The sequence below is a fragment of the Bison bison genome, unplaced genomic scaffold, assembly GCF_000754665.1.
Source record: "Bison bison bison isolate TAMUID 2011002044 unplaced genomic scaffold, Bison_UMD1.0 scf7180017864485, whole genome shotgun sequence".
NCBI classification, from domain to species: Eukaryota; Metazoa; Chordata; class Mammalia; order Artiodactyla; family Bovidae; genus Bison; species Bison bison.
Genome location: NW_011495045.1, coordinates 4,543,499 through 4,564,627, shown reverse-complemented (window position 1 = coordinate 4,564,627; position 21,129 = coordinate 4,543,499). Strand labels below are relative to the sequence as shown.

Here is a 21,129-nt window from a genome sequence, read left to right as displayed (position 1 = left end):
ATGGGACCCATGCACTATAGCCCCCAGGCTCCTCTGTCCTAGGGATTCTCCAGAAAAGAATACTGGAGTGGGTTGTCATGCTTTACTCCAGGGTATCTTCTCAATCCAGGGATCTAACCTGCATCTCTTTAGTCTCTACCTGGGAAGCCCACACTCTGTAGCAAGAGTACACGAATATTTCATCTGAATATTTCACTTCCTCATCATCACCCACTGTTTGATGACTCATTACATGAGATAATCCTGGCCTTGGTCAGGTCTGGGGGTTTCAAGTGTCCAACTTAGCTGTTCTCTACCGTAGTGGCTTTTCTTGGGAGTGACTTTCTACCCTCTTTAAATGAACACTCAGACTCTGAGTGCTGTTTTAAGCACTTAACAACCTTAGCTCATTGCATCTGTCTTTTTAAGTACTCTACGAGGTAGGTAATTTTATTGCTCCCATTTTACCAATGAGAAATTGAGGGACAGTGAGGTTAAATAGCTTGCCCAAGATCAGTCAGCTAGCCTCATACCTTCTACAGTGAGTGCTGTGTCTCAGAGATCCTGGGGGTCCATGAACTCAGCACTGCCCCCACCCAGCCTTGCAAGGGAGGCAGCAGATTTCCACAGGAGTGTTTCCCACCAGGAATCTCTGTTAGGTCAGCTCTATCTCCCAAGTCCACATCCTCCTGCATAAGTAGTCTCCTCCCATCTCCTTCTTTAGTTATGTCCAATTTCCCCTTCATAATTCCTCCCTTACATCCCCTACAAATGAATTTTTGTTGGTGACTATTTCTGGACTTAGAGGATCCTTTGAAGCAGAAAATTGTCACAAAGGAGACTTTCCCAGGAACAGCAAGTGGCTTGCCCTGTGTTCCAGGCGGAAGGACAGTGGGCTCTATTTTGTCTTTGATAACATTTTATCTCTGGCTCTCAGGGGATACTGCTAGATGAGCGGAAGAAGCTTGCTGTGACACGGCTGCTTTTCCCTGAAAGTGTTCAGCTCAGATTGCAAAGGAGAATCTTTCCCTTCCTTTGCTCCCGGGGCCATCCACAGAATAACATAATCGTGAGCAATGTGTGCCTTACAGTCTGGGTTATTCGTCTGGTAAAATCTGTGGAACTGAGGTGAGGAATGTGGAATTGGGGAATGCTCCAAAAAGAAAGTCCTCAGTAGAGACCTCTTGGAGGTCTTGCCCTCAAAGGGAACAGACTCTCGCCCACTCTTCCTGGAGTTTTCTTGGTTTCTTCAGAGAGAATGCGTACAGGTTGACAAGAGCCACATACATTCACACTAACATACTTAGTAATCTGAGTGTACTGAATATACTAACTGAGTATTTTAATCCACCAGGCTCCTCTGTCCATGGATTCTTCAGGCAAGAATACTGGAGTGGGTAGTCATTCCCTTCTCCAGGGGATCTTCCTGGGTTCCAAACCCAGGTCTCCTGCATTGCAGGCAGATTCTTTACCATCTGAGCCACCAGGGAAGTCAGACATACTAACCTCTAGGAAGGAGAAACACGACATCCCTGGGAAGATACTCCTCCCCCATCCCAGTTCCCCTGGAGAGAGCAGCCTGAGGAGTGGCACTGGGGCTCTGCTCACTTTCATAAACCATCCACCCACAAGGCCTCCCAGCCCTTCCAAAGTCCACCCCAGTCAACCATCTTTTGCCCTTAAAACACTGAGAAGAAACAGAAATTTTAAAACTGAAGTTTTGCTTTGTTGTGTTTATCTTGGGTCAGATCAAATTCTAAGGCACAGCACAGTTCTCACTGTTCCATATGCAAGGAAGGCTTCTGATACAGGATTTATCTGCCCTATCTGGGCAAATCCCAGAGGAGCAGGGAAAGGGGAGGAGGGTTTATTCTTTTATGTAAACTTGTTTGTCTCTATTCTCATAAACCTGTGAGATCACGGGAAAGCAGGGGCTGAATTCCCATTTCCTAGTGCTGAGTGGGCACTCAGTCCATGTTTATTGAAAAGACAATGCATGGTTTCCATGAAAACAACCAGGGAGAGACATTGTCTTCTCTCTCAAATTCTTTTCAAAGACAAGTGTTTGCTATCAAGAGTGCTGGGTAACTACTCAGAACTACCTTCACAACCCCCTTGATGGTGGTTCGCCCAGTCTCTGCAGGTGGGATTTCCACTGGGGCCCAAAGAGAACTACAAAGGAAGGAAGGCATCTTTGCAACCAATTGCCAATCCGGGCAAGACATACCCAGAAACTGCAGCCACCAATGAATTCCCTGTAATAAAACAATGTTCAGAGCTCAGAGGCCAGGCCCAAGTCACAGCAGGAGCCATAGTCAGTCCTTTGAGGTCTGAAAGGTAAAAGTAAAGTATCCAAAGTTATGTTATCTCAAACATGTTCAAAACATAACCCATCCATCCTCCGCTCGAAACTTGCTGCTCATTCACGCTCAGGAGCTCCCTTTCTGTGACACCTCAGGCCTCCAATTACTGGCAGGAGAAGCCAGGGAACATTTGGCTCCATGCTAAGTCCATTGATTTTATCTATTAAATGTTTCTGCCCTCTCTCCTAACCTGTGAAATGCTTCTGGATTCCAGCCCTGCCCCCACACTGACCTCAGGGCTTGTGCCCTAGTTCAGGATAGTTTTCTCTCCTCTGGGTCTCATCTGGGTTCCCATCTCCTAATACATCCCCCTTTCCTCCAGGCCTTCCCCTTCCCAGTTAGTCTCCCTCCTTCAGACAGAATGCTCTTCCTGAAACACACATCTTCTTCAGCCCCTGAAATAGACCCAATCACCCAGAGACCCAAATTCAATCAGCGTGACCCACAATGAGGCGCGCAACGCTCACCTTCCCAGCTCCTCACACTTCCCGCTCTAACAGCGCCCAGGGCTCTGTAGTTATCACCTGTGCTTGGCTGTTCACGCTTTCATGACTGCCCTGCTCCCTCTCTCTGTTAGCCTTCTCATCTGCTTCCTTTAAGTATTTCTGGAGATTTAATTTTTCATTTAATAATAGATGGGTCACGCATGTGGACCACCTTCAAAGACCACACTGGACTTTTAGAACTTATTTACAAACTCCATAAATTAGCTTAAAGGGCTGACATCAGGATTAAATTAGATGGAGTGGGTGAGGGGCTTAGCAGACCATCTGGATGTTCCCCACAGCCTAGATCCCATGATGGAGAGCAGGAATCTTTCTCCCTCATTGCAAGACCCTCAACACCCATATCGGGCCAAGTAGAAGGTAATTTAATGAATATCTATTAAGTGGGCAAAAAAAAAAAAGAAATCCATTATAAAATGCCTGAGTTTCCAAATTTTTACCTCTGCCTGAACATGAGACATGTATTCCACAATTCATAAATGAAAAGCTTACAATGCAAATAAATGCTCACCGAGATAATAATTAAGCAGGAACCCACAATAGTAATAATAATAATAATAATAAACTATTAAATGTTCAAATTTAAAAAATCAAATAGCAAGCTTCTATTTCTGGTAAAATGTTGCACTTTTCATCCTCCCAAAACCCACGATTCAAATCAACTAGAAACATTGAGTGAAAACTAACAATTTTTTTTTCATAAAGGGAAAATTTCTACTTAACCACATAAAATTTAGAAACATTTAAATGATAAAGAATGTCCTAAACAAAATAACAAATGATAAAAGGAGATTATAAAACAAAAACAAATGGTTATAAAATGTCACTCCCCTGAAACAAAATTTTGATGAGTTTAGCTTGGAATACACTTACTGCTGTTTAGGACTGAGTCTGTGTGTTGTTTTAAAACCCAATCAAATTTTATTGAAGTAAATATTACATTACTTGGACAGATTTCTAATAACAACTCATAACATATGGGAATAGTCTTCCCTGTTTTAGAAGTCTCATGTGGTCAAACTTTAATGATGGTTTAAGTAACAGTGGACCTCTTTTTCAATCAAAATAAAATACTGATACTATCTAATTCTGTTGAGTTTAATGAGGTGGAAATAATACATTTATAAGAATTACGTCAACAGACTTATGAATATATGATGAATGTATTCTGTGTTCTAAAACACTTTCTTAGGAATGAAAAGTCCTATCAAACTTTAATAAGAGTACATGTAGTAAAAATTGAGTAATAGCAATCCAGTTTAAGAGAGAAGAACCAAAATCTCTTATCAAGAGACACAAAGAGGAAAAGGTCCTGCTGAATTGAACCTGTGTGTGAGCCTGGATCCTTCCTGAGGCCCAGCCAAGCCATGGGATGGCTGGGCTTTCTCGCCCTCTGCCCAGCACTTCTTGTTGAACAGCACGGGCAAAAAAGCCTCTTGGATAAAGTTGGCATTGGTCCAGCAGAGGTCCAGTGAGGGGGGCCAGAGGAAATGGCCGGCTGTCTCCCATATCCCAACCACCACAGAGGTTGCCCCATTCCAACCAGAAGCCCTACCGAGACCGTCCCTAGATACAGGGCCCCCTGAAGCAGTGAAATGACTGGTGGTCTCAGACCCGTTCATGAGAGTTAGGTGTTTACATTCCCTCCTGTCTGCTTCTGTCGTGACCTTTCATGGTGACCTTCCTGTCAGCACTCAGATCTTCCCAACTGAAATGTCTACTGGGCCTTTTCACTCCTCTGAGCCCCTTCTCACCCCCACCCCAGCGCCAAATCCCCCAACAAATCTGGCTAGGCTCTGGGCCCAGGATGACTGGGAACCTTTTCATCTGCAAATTAAACTCCCACTTTCCAACTGGGCTTGTGGTGAGAACTGTGCAAACTTGACAAGGTTAAGCAGTTCAGTTTGTTCAATGGCCTTGGACGGCACAGTGTTCTCCAAACTTTTCCAAACCCCAGAGATTTATCTAAATTATCTAACTTGTGAGAACAAGACCGCTCAGGAGAGAAAACTTCTTTCTCTTTCAGAATGAGCTTCAGAATCAAGGGTTCACTGTCCAAGGGCAAGCTTGTGCTCTGACTTTTGGCTACAAACTTGACCAGGGAACAAAGAAAAAAAAAATTAAAATGTTTCAAGGTTGGAAGCTCAGTAAGCATTTCCAGTTGGGCTTAATTCAATGGTTAGATAAGTCCAATCAAGATCACATAACTCAGTACATGTAGAAATGTGTTTTTTTTTTTTTTTTTAACTGGGCCTGAGCTTTCAGAGCACTAGTCCTGCCTTTTCAGGGCTGATTATACATTGTGGGCAGCTGGGTTGGGGCTTCGGGGGAGCTGTCTGGAAACATCTGTATGGGATCTTCTGTTTGGAAATGGCCTGTCTATTGCCTCTTTCCTGACCACAATGCTGGCTCTGAAGTTTAGAGCCACGATGAGAATTCTCTGTGGAAATCTGCAGCTGCTCAGCCCTCACTTGGTGCCACGTGGGGTGCAGATTTGGCAGAAGTCCCCCGAAATGTTGAACTCAGAATCTATTGGGGCCAATGCTGATTTGTCAGCCTTTGTTCTTTTTCATTCCCTAAGATCTTCAGGCTTTGAAACACCCAGGAGCCAGATAAAGAGGTGTGCCATTGAAACCACTTTATTAAAAGCTGATGGGTGCTGTAGCTCCCACGTATTCACTCACTCATTTATTCTTTTATGGAGAGCATGTTTGATACAAGGCTCAATGGTTGGTTCTGTGGGAGATACCTCTCTCAGGGGCTCTCTAACACCCCTAGAACTTGCTTTACCACTCCATTTTCTCCTCTTTGGTTAATCTCAAAACTTCTCTGAGAATACAGCCTTTTCACAAAGATTGAGTACCCCAGAGGATAGTGGGACTGTGTGAAATGTTCCAGGCTGTGCTCAGTGAAATCCTTCCATTAAATCTTTCAGCCTTTATCAAGAGAACATTCCAAGCTGTTCTCTGCAGGGGCCTCCCAGCCAGAGGGAATGGTGGCCACTGCCAGGGGCTTGTCTGACATTCCCTGCCCATTTGTATTAGACTCAGAGGGCAGTGAGCAATGTCACTCTGTCCTCTCAGAGACCTTTGCCATGGCAGCAGGGGTATGGTATTTCTGCTTCTCCACTAGCAAACACCTGCCCCAGAGTCCTGTCCATCCATTTGGTCCCCAGGAGGATGATGGTTTTCACAGATGCAAAAAAAAAAAAAAAAAGCTGGTGCTCTTACTATCCCTGGACTAAGTCTCATACTGTTGTCTCTGAACACATCATTCATATGCCTATGGCCTCTGTTTCTCATTTAAACCAAAGTGAAATATTAACTTATTCTGGGAATTCCCTAAACTTTATGCCCTATACACTATCTGGTACTTTATGGGTACTCAAAGAATGTATTTATTGAGTGAATAGGCTGTTCAGGACATGAAACATGGTACACAGAAGAAGAATGTATGTGGAAGGTGAAAGCATGAGTTCCATTTTAATTTTGGACAGAGTGGGTTAGAAACGTCTGAAGGACAGCCTGCATAGGTGACTAGTTGATAGTTGCAAAGAGGAGTCTACAGATCAAGAAAAACACCAGGGCATCTCCTCCTCTGAGAAGCCCACACGTAGTTCACCTTCCCCAAGCTCAGGGTGAAATGCCTGTGCAGACCTCTCACAGTGATTACCTGTACTTGTTTTCTTTATCTCCATCTTTAGAGAATAGGAACCTTGAGGCCAGAGGCTGTATCTTGCCCAACAGTTTTATCCCCAGGACCTGGAATGGTCCATGGGACAAGGCAGATACTCAATATTTGTTGAGAAGATCATCAAATGAATAGTTATTATTGTAAAAGTAAATTATTCCTCAAACCCTGAGCACTGTTCTTCACACACACTCTCTCCCCACACCCCACGTTGTTTCAAGGTCTGTCAATTCTGCTTTTTTCTCCAGGATGTCATAAAGCTCATCTCCATGGTGACAACAGCCCCTGACAAACCCAACTGTTTCCAGTTGATAGCTTACAGTAAACGGTGCCGGTATTTGTGGTCTCTGAAGGAGAAGATTTAACTCCGGGAACAAAGACATAGTCTCGGTCACTCAGAGCTTTGTGTATACTTTTATTTAAAGTGAAAGAGACACTGATGTATAGAACAGTCTTATGGACTCTGTGGGAGAGGGAGAGGGTGGGAAGATTTGGGAGAATGGCATTGAAACATGTAAAATATCATGTAGGAAACGAGTTGCCAGTCCAGGTTCGATGCACGATACTGGATGCTTGGGGCTGGTGCACTGGGACGGCCCAGAGGGATGGTATGGGGAGGGAGGAGGGAGGAGGGTTCGGGATGGAGAACACATGTATACCTGTGGCGGATTCATTTTGATATTTGGCAAAACTAATACAATTATGTAAAGTTTAAAAATAAAATAAAATTAGAAAAAAAAATAAAGTGAAAGTGACAGAAAAAGCTTCTGAAATATACATCACAAGGGGGTAGGAGAGTGCCTACCTCATTAGTTTAAGCAGGCCTCAGATACTTCTCAATGGGCTGCTAAGAATAGATAAAAAGAACACTTCAAGGCTGTAAAAGTTTTACCAGACCCTCTCCCTAGTCATATTTCCTGAGATAACTCTGGCACAAGATTAGCCAGGGAGAACAGGTTCCAGGCAATGCCTCTGGGTGAGATTCACTGTTGCTGGGTAATCAAGGTACAAGCCTTGAGAACAGGTTCCCAGGCAAGATTTGTTAACAATTACAATTATTAACATAGAGTCTAAGAAAAGCATTTCCATGAGTAAGACATTGTACTAAGTGATCATTAGTTCCAGACCTAAAGAAAGGCCAGTTCTCGGGCAAGATACATTGTTGCACAAGGCTTAAGGGAAGCATGAGGGAGAAAGTCACCTCCTCCTTAAAAGGCCCTGGACTGCCTGCCTAAGCTTTAATTCTCTCACAGTCTGGCCTCTGCTCTGGAATTCACCCTCAACTCCTCTCCAAAAATGACCTTGCCAAATGGAGCTGCACCTCAGGTAACTTGTTGGCTTAGAAGCCTGGAATGGATTCTCATTTCTTTTCAGATAAAACCTAAACCATTTCCTGAGGCATGTAAGGTCCTTTTTTAGGATCTGTTTCTGTTAACCATCTTTCCTGAACCTCTACATTTTCCAGGCTCCAGAGTCAGAGAAACTTAGGTTCCCAGCTCAACTGTTTGTTCACAAAACTGCAAGGGTAACTTTTGCTCATCTAGAGCTCAATTTCATCAACTGCAAAATGGGTAAACTGTGATGACCTATTTCTGAGATTATTATGAGGATCAAAATCAAGCAAGTAGACAAACATGTTAGACACTTAGCAGGGTAACTATAGCAGTGAGAGTTAAATAAATTGTCTTATTTTGGAAACCCTTTTTTTTTTCCCCCAACATTTCTTGCCCACTGTCTCTCCTCTGTGTCTTATCATAGTGTTTCTCCTGTATTCCCTTCTTTGTCTAGTTAATTCTTCAAGATTTAAGATATAGCTCAAATTTCACCATTAAGAATGTCTTTCTTGGGCCTAGCATCCTGGGTAAAATTTTATGGGTTCTTTAAGAACTGTTTGTCTACCCTATTTTGCCCAGTGTATAGTTTTTTAATAAATGAAAATGAATTATTGGCTTCATCTACCTGTTCCACTATACTATGAGGTCCTCAAGGCAAAAGAACATTTCACATGGTACCTAGTGCTTCACAAGTGTTCAGTTAGTGTTTTAGGAAGGAATGAACAAAGCAAGGAAGAAAATAAGGCAGAAGGGAAGCAAGGAAGGAGGGAAGAACCTTTAAGAGAGATAGGGAATGCAAAAAAAAAGGAGGTCTTGGTAGGAAGATGATGTTCAGTTTAAGAGATATTGAGCTGCTTTGCAGACATGGGTGTACAGTCTGGAGCTCAAGAGAAAGACCAAGGAAAAAGATGTAGCATATGGATGGTGAATGAAGGCATTAAAGTATACTTGCAATATCTCTGAGATGCTCAGAGAGAGACAAAGGCAAGGAAGGATTGACTCTTAGGAGAAGCCAATATTTAAGGGACAGGCACAAGAAAGCCCAGCAAAGGAGAATGTTCTTCCTTCTTTGAAACTAACTATAGTTTCAAAATTCCTCTTTTGTTACCTGAATAATATTTCAGGAAGAAGAACATTCCCTCTCACCTTCAAGGAGCAAAAAACTAGGTTAAGTAAATGTTATTGAGTCATATGCCAAACAGCTGTATCCTTCTTCATCCCTCTTGCTCACCACTATTCCACAAGAAACTTTGTGTTTGGCCAAGTCTCCCTGCCTTCCCCAATTATACATTCCTACCTTTCAATCTTAGAGCCTTTGCTTGTGCCAACCTTCCTATCAATTGTCTTCACTCCTCTTTATTTATCTGTTCAGCCTCCAGTGATTCTTCTAAGAACTACCCCCTCCACGAGGCCTTTCTCCGTCATTCCTCTGAACTCTGATGTCTCTCTCTCACATCTATGGATTTCTGGGTCCCACACTGACTTTGCCTTGTTTGTTGGTTTGGATGTTCTCAAAATGACCCACCAGCTAGACCGGTGTTCTTTGAGGCTAGAAGCTACATCCTCAGACAGTGTTTCACATCTTAAGTCCCTAAACTCATAAGTAGACAGTGTGTTCACACTCTCATCTCCCTTGCCATGAGAGCTTCTTCTCCTCTACCTTTCTAGAGACTCTGGGCCTAGGAGTAGAGCTCTGACTACTGCCTGGGTGGCCTGGCATTGTATGGATAAGCAATAGAGCTCTTGAACACTTAAAGATTCTCATGGCCTCAAAGAGTTAAAACACCTCTTGGGGGCGTCCAATTTCGGAGAGCTAGCTCTTCCAAAGCCAAAGTTAGCAAAGATAATCCACCACTAAATCAGAAAATTCTGTTAAATTCAGATGAATGCAGTGCAAAGAATGTTGGCAAACAGAATGCTTTTATAAAAAATGGGTTGAGTGGGTGACTTAGGGATACAAATAGGACTCTTAATCCTGATAATGTTGGAGTCTGGCATACAGAGTCTGACTACTGGGGACAAGTGTGTCTGTGGGCTGAGGAGGAGCAGACTGGGGTGGGGTGGAGGGAGGGCTTCAGGTAAAGCCACTCCATCTGATCACAGACAAGCTGGGCTGGGGGTAGTGAGAGAGGCCTCCTGGCTGCAGCTACCCCAGGGCCCCACTTGCACATGGTGTGCTGAGAACAGGCAGGTCCCTAATTCCAAAGCCCAGAACCACACCCCGCACTTGGCCTGAACTCTAATGAGTTTGTAGACTTCTGGGTATTCCCAGAGCTTGATAGAAATCCCACTTTCATTCTTAATGAAAATTCCTTTTAAAATGACCTATTTAAGACAGACACAGTCATTGCCAGTCTTGCTCTACATAAGGTTGCATTGTCAGCTGGAGCATATGTCCAAAAACAAGGGGAGGATAACCATTACCATCACTTAGTGGGTAATGACAATGGGCCAGGCAAGCGAGGCATTAAGGCATTTACAGACACCATCACTGCCATGAAAGGTAGGGGTTATTTTCTCAATCCTGCAGAGTAGCAAACAGTGGGGAAGGATCTTAAAACAAACCAGACTTACTGTCAAATCTCAACACCACCATTTCTTTCATTGAAATCTTTCCTGAGGGCTGACTGTGTGCCTAGCATGGATCTAGGGAGTTTCCACTATGGAAGGGCAAGGAAGGAATGATAAAACAAATGATAAACCCTATAATTTTAAATAAAGCAATTATAATTAAAAACTATGTGTTGTGATTGGGAGGGTGGCGGGTGGCCAGGGACAATTTTAGATGGCAATGTGTCCTAGGTCACAAACCACTTATGTGTTGGGAAAATCTACTTGACTTCTCCGGGCCTCAGTGTTCTCATCTAGCATGGGTACATGAAAAGTACCCATCTTGGGGTCACTGTGAGTATTAAGTGAGTGGTGAAGTTCCCAGCACACAGTAGGTACTTGCTAAGTGCTAGATCATAGCTATTATAAGGTTACCATTCACAGGTCTCCCCTTTCCTTCCTTCAAACACACTTGTCCCTGATTACATATTATCCCATTCATTTCCAAGTTATTTCTGTGGAGGTTTGGGTGTTCCCAGAGCTGTCTCCTATTTTTGTAAATTTATCTTCATTTCTTATCCCTCTGTGTCCTTGGTCCCTGGGTTGCCAGTGACAGAACAAGGGCCTTGAAAAGTGTTGCCAGCTCCAGGATGACTTAGAGGGAGAGAGAGGAGAGACAAAGGAGTGAGGAGTCCCTACTACGATAGGGACTCAGCTGTGTGAGTTTTTAAACTTCCCTGTCCTAGACTCTATCTTGTCTTCCTCCATCACAACCTATCACAGGGCCTGAAATTCCCACTGTTATGTCTATTCTGCATGAATTTCTAGTCTCCAGGGAAGAAAGTCTTATTAAATATAAGTGTTTCATCTTGAGAAAAGTAGTTCAGTTCAGTTTAGTTCAGTTCAGTCGCTCAGTCATGTCCGACTCTTTGCGACCTCATGAATCGCAGCACGCCAGGCCTCCCTGTCTATCACCAACTCCCAGAGTTCACCCAGACTCATGTCCATCGAGTCAGTGATGCCATCCAGCCATCTCATCCTCTGTCATCACCTTCTCCTCCTGCCCCCAATCCCTCCCAGCATCAGAGTCTTTTCCAATGAGTCAACTCTTCGCATGAGGTGGCCAAAGTACTGGAGTTTCAGCTTCAGCCTCATTCCTTCCAAAGAAATCCACCTGTTATTCAATCAACAGAGGCCAGCCTGTTGGCCTGTTAGCCCCACAGATTACTTCTCAGAATGGGGAGTTTGAAGAACAAGGCCAGAGATAGGATGGCTTAGAGGAGGACCCAGGAGAGCAGGCAGAGAAGAAGCAAGTCAGCCTGGCCCAAGGGTGCAGGAGAAAGAGACTAGAGCTTCCACTAGGAAACTCCACCTGTCCTCAGGAGGCCCCAGAGCCGCTGAGAGGCTCCTGCAGAAAAAAGCTGTAGTGAGAGGCTGCTGACAGGGGTGGCCAGAGCCTTCTACCTCCGCCTCAAGGGCTGTCACAGTTGCTGCCTTCTTTTCCTTCAGGCTTAGAAAAAGCATGCAGGTTTTGGAACCAGACACATCTGAGTTCAAATCTAGCTCCACAACTTACTACCATTTTGTGTGTAAGAGATTACTAAACTTTTCTGAACCTCTTTCATCTATAAATGGCATTATGACCCTCTACCTCCCCAAACTGGTGTGCAGATTATTCATTCATGAGATGAGCAAAAATTTGTTCTCATCAGGGACATGCACATTCAGCACTCAAAAAAAAATTTCTTCCTCCCTTTAGATATGAAAGCCAGGTTTAAATAATTTTGTCTACCATGAGTTCAGAATGGCTTCCCCAGTGGCTCAGACAGTAAAGAATCTTCCTGCAATGCAGGAGACTCAGGTTTGATCCCTGGGTTGGGAAGATCCCCTGGAAAAGGAAATGACAATCCACTCCAGTATTATTGCCTGGAGAATCCCATGGACAGAGGACCCTGGCAGGCTACAGTCCATGGGGTCACAAAGAGTTGGACATGACTGAGGGATTAAGCATGCATGCATGAGTTCAGATATGGCTGTGGTACCTACACTCTATGAACAATTTAAAGAGTATGATGACAAGTCCAGGTAATGTCACTGGGCATGATGTTATTCATTCAACTCATACTCTTCAAACATCCTTTGTGTGCTACCTGTGGAGATACCAAGGTGATCGGCGCTCAGTCCCCACCTTCCAAGTCTCATGGTCTAGAGAATAAAGCACACTTAAGAATTAATGATCACAACTTAGTTAGGGCTCTATTAGAAGCATAAGTGAGACACTATGGATGCACAGAGAGAAAGGCATGCTTAGTTCTGTCTAGAGAGGTCAAGGAAGGCTTTTGGGAGGACACGACATTTTCGTCAAAAGAAAAATATTAATAGTTTTCCAGGCAAAGCGGAATGCTGTAGAAAGGAGATGCTCGGGGCAGAATACAGTCTGTAGCAATGCCAGTAAGCATGGAGTCCCAGACTGGTAGAGGAATGATATTGAAGGGAAATGGGGCAGAAAATGTAGGTGTTTTCCAAGAAATAGATTCCCTACACTGTCAAGGGAACCAATGGCTATGAAGGATGAATGAATGAATAATGAATGAATGGGTGATTTGCATGATATTTGACCATTTGCAAAGTGCTCCTGTATAGATTGTTTCACTTAAAAGATGGGGGAAATTATCGAAGTTTACAAAAGGAGTTTAAAAATAATCTTTACAACAAGTATCACCCATGGAACCCAACATTATTCAATCAGGAACCACTTCCTAACTAAAAGTGCTGTGTAGTGGGAGAGTCAAGGAGAGTATGTGAGCCAGGGGGTGCTCTGACTCCAGTGCATCCAAAACCAGCAGACTGGGGCCCACTTTCTACAAAATCTGGCCTCTTTCATGAAAGGTCTGCAAATCTATTGATAGTTAGGAGCTAAGATGTTGGAGAAGGAAAGGGCAACCCACTCCAGTATTCTTGCCCGGAGAATCCCAGGGACAGAGGAGCCTGGTGGGCTGATGTCTATGGGGTCACACAGAGTCAGACATGACTGAAGTGACTTAGCAGCAGCAGCAGCAGCAGCAGCAAGATGTTGGAGATTTCCAAATCTGAAGTATAACAGAGAGGCCATAAAGCCCACATAGCTGGCCAAGTTCTTGCTCTGGAGTCTAAATCCACCCACCACCATTTAGCAGCTGTGTGACTTAGAACACATTACCTAAACTCTCTGAGTCTTAATTTCCATGTGGGCAGGTGTTCACGTGTCCCAGTAGCTGAGCAAGACCCCAGAGTTGTGTCTCTGTCCTGAGGTAATCATCGACAGGGCCTCCATTTATCCTCAAAAGTATCTCAGTCTAGATGATAAATTATTTATACAACCTCTCTACTCATTGACTCTCCTCTCCTAAGGTTTCTAGGTAGCTGAGATATTCTAATGCTATCTTAAGACAGTTTATATGACAAGTATCAGAAATTGTAACTAGCTATTGTGAACAGCAGACAAAATTTGTGGTTCACATAACTAAAAATAATTATTTTCAAGTTCAAGGCTGTAGAGTTTATATCTCATATTATTAATTAAAAGTACTGTAATTATTCCTCATCCTCACCCTCTTTAAAGGTAGCCTGGAAATAGGTCACTTGTCAGCATGATGGGGTAAACAGAACATGAGATTTGGAACCAGAAGACATTCTGGCTGACACCAGCCTTCCTGGAATAGAAGGCCTCTTGTCACTCATACCTCACTGGGCTTTTGTAAGGATCCAGTGACCTAAGTGGAAATGCTCTGTAAACAGAAGAAGGTGAGCAAGTATAAGGGATTGCACAGACCAGCATGACAATAGGTCCTTGGACAAAAGCTCCAAGGTTCAGAAATGTTAATGATTGTGGAGGATGATAGGATGTGCCCAGAGGGTGAGCTTGAAAGGGGAAGATCAAGATGAGTCTTAGGATTTCAGACACAATCTACTCGATGGTTGTGATGAGCAAGCATTCTCAGTAAGTGGGTGGCTTGTGTGGTAGGAGAGAAGAGAGTTGAAAGGACATTTGGACTGAGACAGCCTGGATCTGAGGATTAAAGGGGATAATAAATGAGATGCTTGGCACAACACCTGCCATACAGAAAAGCAGCAATTAGCCGAAGCTATTACCGTGATTACCATGTGCCAGGCACACCTCCCTCAAGCATTCAGAGCCTTGAGTACTGACCCGTCATCTTCATTCTTCACTGGTGATCTGAACAAGTGAGGATGTCAGTTATCTGAGCAACAGTTGGAAGAAACAGGGGACTCTTTTGAATCCAGGGTTGGATTACTTCTGTATACAGTGGATTCTTCTCACATATCATTCACATAAAAACAAACAAACAAACAAAAAAACAAACTATTGATCAAGATGGGATGTTTTTCTTGGAGTCAAAGGATATCAGAAGTATGAGGGTACCCAGGTAAAAGGGTCAGAGGGAGGAAGTCTAGCTACTTGCAGCACCATCAGAAGTGCTACCTGGAGAAGGAAATGGCAATCCACTCCAGTTTTCTTGCCGGGAGAATCCCACAGAGGAGCCTGGCGGGTTCATGAGTCTCAGAGTCAAGCATGACTTGGCGAGTAAACAACAGCTACATTAAGTTCCATCAGCCTGTCAAAAGAAAAGAAAGAAGTGCTACCCTTTTTATTTGTCTCTTCTGTTCACACTATGGTGCTTGGTCAACACACTTTGGGAGGTAGTGCTAACTTTTGGCACTAGCTGTATCCTGGAGCCAGCTGATGGCTGCTCAGTACTGCGGGTCATGTTCAGACAACACAGTGGGTATCAGTAGCTGATGTGAGGCTCTGCTGCAGCTGCCCGCCGCCCTTCCCAAAACGGGACAATCTCACAGGGAGTTCCTTTGTGCTGGTGAACAGTTCTATATGTGTGTGTGGTGGTTGCTGGAAACTTTACATGTGAAAACTTGCATAGGGTTAACCCACACATGCAAAAACTGGTGATATCTGAATAACATCAATTTCTTGGTTTTGATATTGCACTAAAGTTATGTAAAATGCTACCACTGGGAGAAGCCGGCTGGAGTATACACAGGACCTCTCAGTACTACTTTTCAACTTTCTGTGAATCTATAATTATTTCAAATGAAAAGCACTAAAAAAGGGGTCAGGCTCAGAATGTAGTTATTTCCCTACATGTTCCATTGTTGATATTTGAGTAGGTGATAGGAGAATTAACTTAGTTGATACATGTAAAAACACCTAAAAAATGCCTGAGAGAACAAGAATGATGCATGTAAATGATTTTTGCTGCTGCTGCTGCTAAGTCACTTCAGTCGTGTCCGACTCTGTGTGACCCCATAGACGACAGTCCACCAGGCTCCCCCGTCCCTGGGATTCTCCAGGCAAGAACACTGGAGTGGGTTGCCATTTCTTTCTCCAATGCATGAAAGTGAAGTCGTGTCTGACTCCTAGCGACCCCATGGACTGCAGCCTACCAGGCTTCTCTGTCCATGGGATATGCTACCTTGTAATTCACTTAACCTGCTTTCTGAGATGTAGATTTAACAACCAGCATGGTCCTTCTTTTAAAGTCTTTGTAGATGGACCCTATCTCATAATGACTTAGCCAGCCAGCCCTGCTCTGCCTGAGAGCTATATTTATCAGTCTTTAACTACAAGCAAATCACCTTAGGATCTCATTTTAAAATATAAGTTCTGATGTAGGTTGAATAAGAGAGTTTCTGATGCCAGGAGCTTTAGTTGACAAGAGGTGACATGAGTCTCTCACACAGGCTGAGCATAAATGCTCCCGCAGCCCAGGTAGGGAAGAACTATTAGGGGAGCTGTGGGGAAAAGTGGTAGACCCCAGGTGAGTGGTGTAATTCCTGCCTTTCCAGAGGGAAGAGGCCCTGGAAAGACGTGCTCCATAGCTTCACACATGTTATCTCACTAATTCTCATGTATGCACTCCATGACTCTGTACTTTCACCCCAATGCTATGCTAGACTCTGAGGAGTAAGAGGAATAAGATATGTCCCCTGCCCTCAAGAAACTTCAGTGAAAGGCATATAGTTATAGGATCTGCCCTGGGAGCCCCCAGAGAGAGGATTTAAGTTAGATCAGGGACAGGAAGACTTCCCAGAGAGGGCGATCCTCACACTGAATTCTAAGGAAACAGTGGGAGTTAGCAAGAGGAGTGAGAGGGAGGGGGGTGTCCTGCCCTAGCAGGGAAGCCCCATAAGCAATGGCACCACGTTTGAGAGGTGAGAATTTCTTTATGAGACTGTCCAGAGTCAGGGGAGGCTGGAACAGGTCGGCTTGCTGCAGAACTACAGGCAATGGTTAGTAAGAGTCAGTGGCCAAATTGCTTTGGAAAATTTTGGTTTAAATAAAATGGGACCCACTTTTTTGCAGCAGGGCATCTCAACGTCTTTGGTATGTCCTCCCACAGGGGACATCTCCCAGGAGGGTTATCAGGTACAGCATTTCTCACCCTCATGGTAACAGAAGCCATTTGTTTCAAGACACCTACAGGACATGGAGTCTCTTGAGCACACTTAGGAAGTGTTGGGCTACTCAGATAGGTTCTGACCACATTGATGTTTACCAGACATCCTAAAGATATTTTTCAGGGGCTCCTAAAGGATGGGTAGCCCTGACATTGCCTAGTTTCTTGGCTAACTATTAAATCACACTGTGTTAAACTAAACTAAATTTTTTAGTTTAGTTTAAACCTCAAGTCAGAGTCCGTAAGCATGACTCTTAGCACAAGGGACTCAGCCTATCTACTGGATGTGGTCAGTGCTCAGCCTTTCCTTTGTCTACCAACTCGCCTTCCCAGATTTTGCCAAATTGCATCTTGCCCTCAGAAGGAAAATGTTGAAGTGGATAATTCTTGCAGCGATTACTCAGAAAGAGAACAATGAAAAATCAAAAATTAATCAAACCTTGAAATATAACTAGGGCTGAGGAGTTTGTGAAGCTGTGTTTTGTTTTCATAATAAGAGAGCAGGGCTGATGATTGTATTATGTATATATATATTTTTAAATGCTGGTGTGGGCAGAAAATACTTTGGAGTCAATTCAAGTCCTGAAAATAAGTATCAGAACAAATTATGAGCTCAATCCTTCACTCTTCACCCCCTCTACTCCTACATTGCTCCACCCCCTCAGTACTCATAAATTCTTTCAACCAAGAAAAATATTTCTCCTGTGCCTTAGAGTAGAATTTACTGCCTCGGCTCTCCATCAGCCCTTCCTCCATTATTATCTCACTGAATATTTACGGTGGGTTTTTCAAGGTACAAGTGCTCTGAGTTCAGCCCCAGGGCCACAGAACCTATGAAATGTGTGACATTCAGACTCACTCTTTCTTCGCCAGGACTGCCTATGCACCATCTTTGCCCACATAGACTCCAGGATTTATATTTTAAGGTTTTAATCCTTTTAAACAAGTGCTCAATATTGGTGAACTCTAGCAAAAGAGAAGAGTGTAGGTACCTAGAATATAAAAAGACAGGATATTCATCAAAAAAGTTTAATCTCAGGTGGCAAATTTAAAGAATCATTGCTGCTGCTACTGCTGCTAAGTCACTTCAGTCATGTCCGACTCTGTGCAACCCCATAGACGGCAGCCCACCAGGCTCCCCCGTCCCTGGGATTCTCCAGGCAAGAACACTGGAGTGGGTTGCCATTTCCTTCTCCAATGCATAAAAGTGAAAAGTGAAAGTGAAGTCACTCAGTCATGTCTGACCCTCAGTGACCCCATGGACTGCAGCCTTCCAGGCTCCTCCATCCATGGGATTTTCCAGGCAAGAGTACTGGAGTGGGGTGCCATTGCCTTCTCCGAATCATTAGGTAGATTTAAATTAGAGAAGCATGAATACCAACAAGATGAGTGAAGTGAGGGAGAGTCACCCCCAAAACTGACCTGAGAATAGATTTCACCTTCATATTTCCTTAGCCTGACCATTAATTCCTGCCTGCTACTCACTTATATATTTGGCATTCAGCTGGTATGTTGCATACCTGACCATCTTTGAAGAATTGAGGGAATGGAAAAGGACACCAGGATGTGATCCTAAAATTCATGTCTAAAAATCTTGTCCATGATGGAGGCAGTGGCAGTGACCAGAGCCTTGACACTGAGCGTTCTCCTTTGATGATTTCAGAGGAGTCTCCACACTATAGTCTTTGCCCTTCACCTCCTTCAGTCAGTACCACTAGATACGCGCAGCCTGATTTACCTTCAGGGCCACCAGACAGAACCAGACAAGGTCATTTTTCTGTACTCTGAAAGCGCTAGCCTTTCTTTTTCATGATTTCAGGATAAGTTTCATGGCAGTGTCAGGAGAATAGGACACACACACACATTTGTGTGTGTATGTGTGTATATATATATATGTGTGTGTGTATATACACATAGTGTGTATATATATATATATACATATATGCATACTGTCTCTAAGCCTGTTCTTTTCATAGGCTGCAGCACATCTGCTCACTGTAAATCTGTAGAAACCCCAAACCTGAAATGTTGATGGAAACAGATATGTTTTATTCCATGTACTAAAAGAAAAATTAATGAGGCAAATATTGTTTCTATAGCCACCTTGGGATGGAGAAAGTGACAAGCTCCCCCTATATCACTGCAATCATGAGGCAAGAAATGAGATGGGAGAACAAAGACATCTAATTTTAAATTCCTTTGAGAGGAAAATTGCAGTTCTATTTAGGAAGCAGCTCTTCTGAGGGCTGTGGGAAAGATTCCAGGAATAACGACGACCTCATGGTGAATGGATGTGTGTGAAGGTGCTCACCTGAGGTCCAGCCCCTCCCCAGGGCTTGTCCCTAAGTTCCAGATCAGGCACAAGGAAGCAGGGAGAGGGACAGGTCAGAAGACCTGCAGCAAAGTTGTCAGGTTTGTTAGCGTGGATACAAGGCAAGAAGTTGGACTGATGTCCAGATGGGATCTTCAAAGTGAAGTCGCTCAGTCGTGTCCGACTCTTTGTGACCCCATGGACTGCAGCCTCCCAGGCTCCTCTGTCTACAGGATTTTCCAGGCAAGAGTACTGCAGTGGGTTGCCGTTTCCTTCTCCAGAGGATCTTCCCAACTCAGGGATCGAACCCGGGTCTCCCGCATTGCAGGTGGACGCTTTACCCACTAAGTCACGAGGGAAGCCAGATGGGATCTTGGTAGGATGCAAGTTCCTCTCGCTGCCTGGGATGGCAGTGAACTAGAGCCTGGGAGTCAGAAGTTTACACAGTAATATGAGGGTGGCCTCACACCGTGGAAACTTGGCCTTTGACCTCTGGCATATGGACTAAGCCCAGGAATTTGTGATAGGAAAGAGGAACAACTGAATGGCCTGCAAGCCATGGAGTTACAGCAGGGAAGGGAAGACAGTGCGGGCCTTGATGGATGAAGCACTCAGGGGTCTGACACCAGGTCAGAGGAGCAAGATGGAAATGAAGCTGAGCAGCCAGGACAGGGCTCCCCTTCCTGCCTTCCTAAGCCCGCTGCGGTGTTTGAGTGGCCCACAAAGAATGCCTGGAACTGGGAGGAATCCGTGGGCAGGGCAACAATGCCCGGCTGTGGACGTGAGCAGGGAAGGCTGGGCTTGGGGGATTGCATAGTGGCTGCTGGGCCACCAGGGGATGCTGAGGTGATGGCGGGGCACTAGAGACAGGTTTAACAGGTTTCAGTATTTTGCAGGAGAACACCATGGGCGAGAAGGGGCTCATTTGGTGGAGCTGTCCCTTCGTGGACTCTCCCTGCTCCCTGAAATACCCCAGGGTCAGTAACCCTCCCTCCACACTTTCCAACAACAGAGGGGGCTGTGGGGCTTTGTCTGAGGACTGGAATACTCCCTCCCACTGAGCCAGAGGCTCTCCCCAGCATGGAGGGAACATCTGTGCCCTGTGACAAAGGCCAGAACTGAACCGATTAATTTACTAATCTGTTAAAATCAGCTCCAGCTCTCAGAGTGAGAAACCAAAAAATAACAGATTGCTTCTTTTTTAAAATTTTAATGGAAGCACGAAGAGAAAACAATAAATTCCCTGAGCACACTATGTGCCCTGCATCTTACTCGGGACCTTACATTCTAATATCAACATCCTCAAATGCTTTATATCCTTTTGAATCCCACCTGCTCTAAACCTAGGGGTCGTCTAACTGACTTGTCACCCCTCTGAACAGCCACTGGGAGATGACCTAGAGGGTTTAAAAATCCTCCACACACCCAAGTCAAAGCCCACGTCTGGTTAGGGGCTTGTCAATGACATGGTGAGTCACCCTGGCATCCATATGCTCATGGCTGCAGTGCCAGGCTCTGCAGGACATGCTGAGTTATTAGGCTGTTTTTCTCAGGAATAGCCTAATTAAGTAAGAAGAACAAAATCTATAAAATGCAAAATAGCTCAATACAAAATTGCTGCCACCACTGGGAACTGGAAAGACTGCTGCTCCAGGGACAATTTTATAGGGTCTCCTGACATTGTGGAGCTTATTAAAACCATAGATCATAGAGCTGGAGGGCTAGAGAGAATTTCAATCATCCTGTCAGTATTCTCTCTAACCCCCCTAAGTAATATTGTCACCTTAATCTCTGTGTAAAAGACAAGTAGTAGGAGAAGAGGCTGCACCGTCCACGTGACAGAGCCACTCTGTCCCCTCTTCCTCACCGTTCCTATCCTCAGGTCCCCAGATTTCCTAGTGAGTTTCTCTGTCCTCTTTGACA

At 44.3% G+C, this 21,129-nt stretch overlaps 1 protein-coding gene across 1 annotated transcript in view; it reads left to right on the top strand.

Moving 5' to 3' along the window:
- LOC105005075 overlaps nucleotides 1-21,129 on the top strand; it is a 193,618-nt gene that overhangs the window by 37,149 nt on the left and 135,340 nt on the right. Inside the window, exons 5-7 of the mRNA XM_010862927.1 lie at nucleotides 6,787-6,872; nucleotides 7,792-7,864; nucleotides 10,207-10,375. Coding sequence (XP_010861229.1) covers nucleotides 6,787-6,872; nucleotides 7,792-7,864; nucleotides 10,207-10,375 — 328 coding nt within the window. The remainder of the gene's footprint in view (nucleotides 1-6,786; nucleotides 6,873-7,791; nucleotides 7,865-10,206; nucleotides 10,376-21,129) is intronic.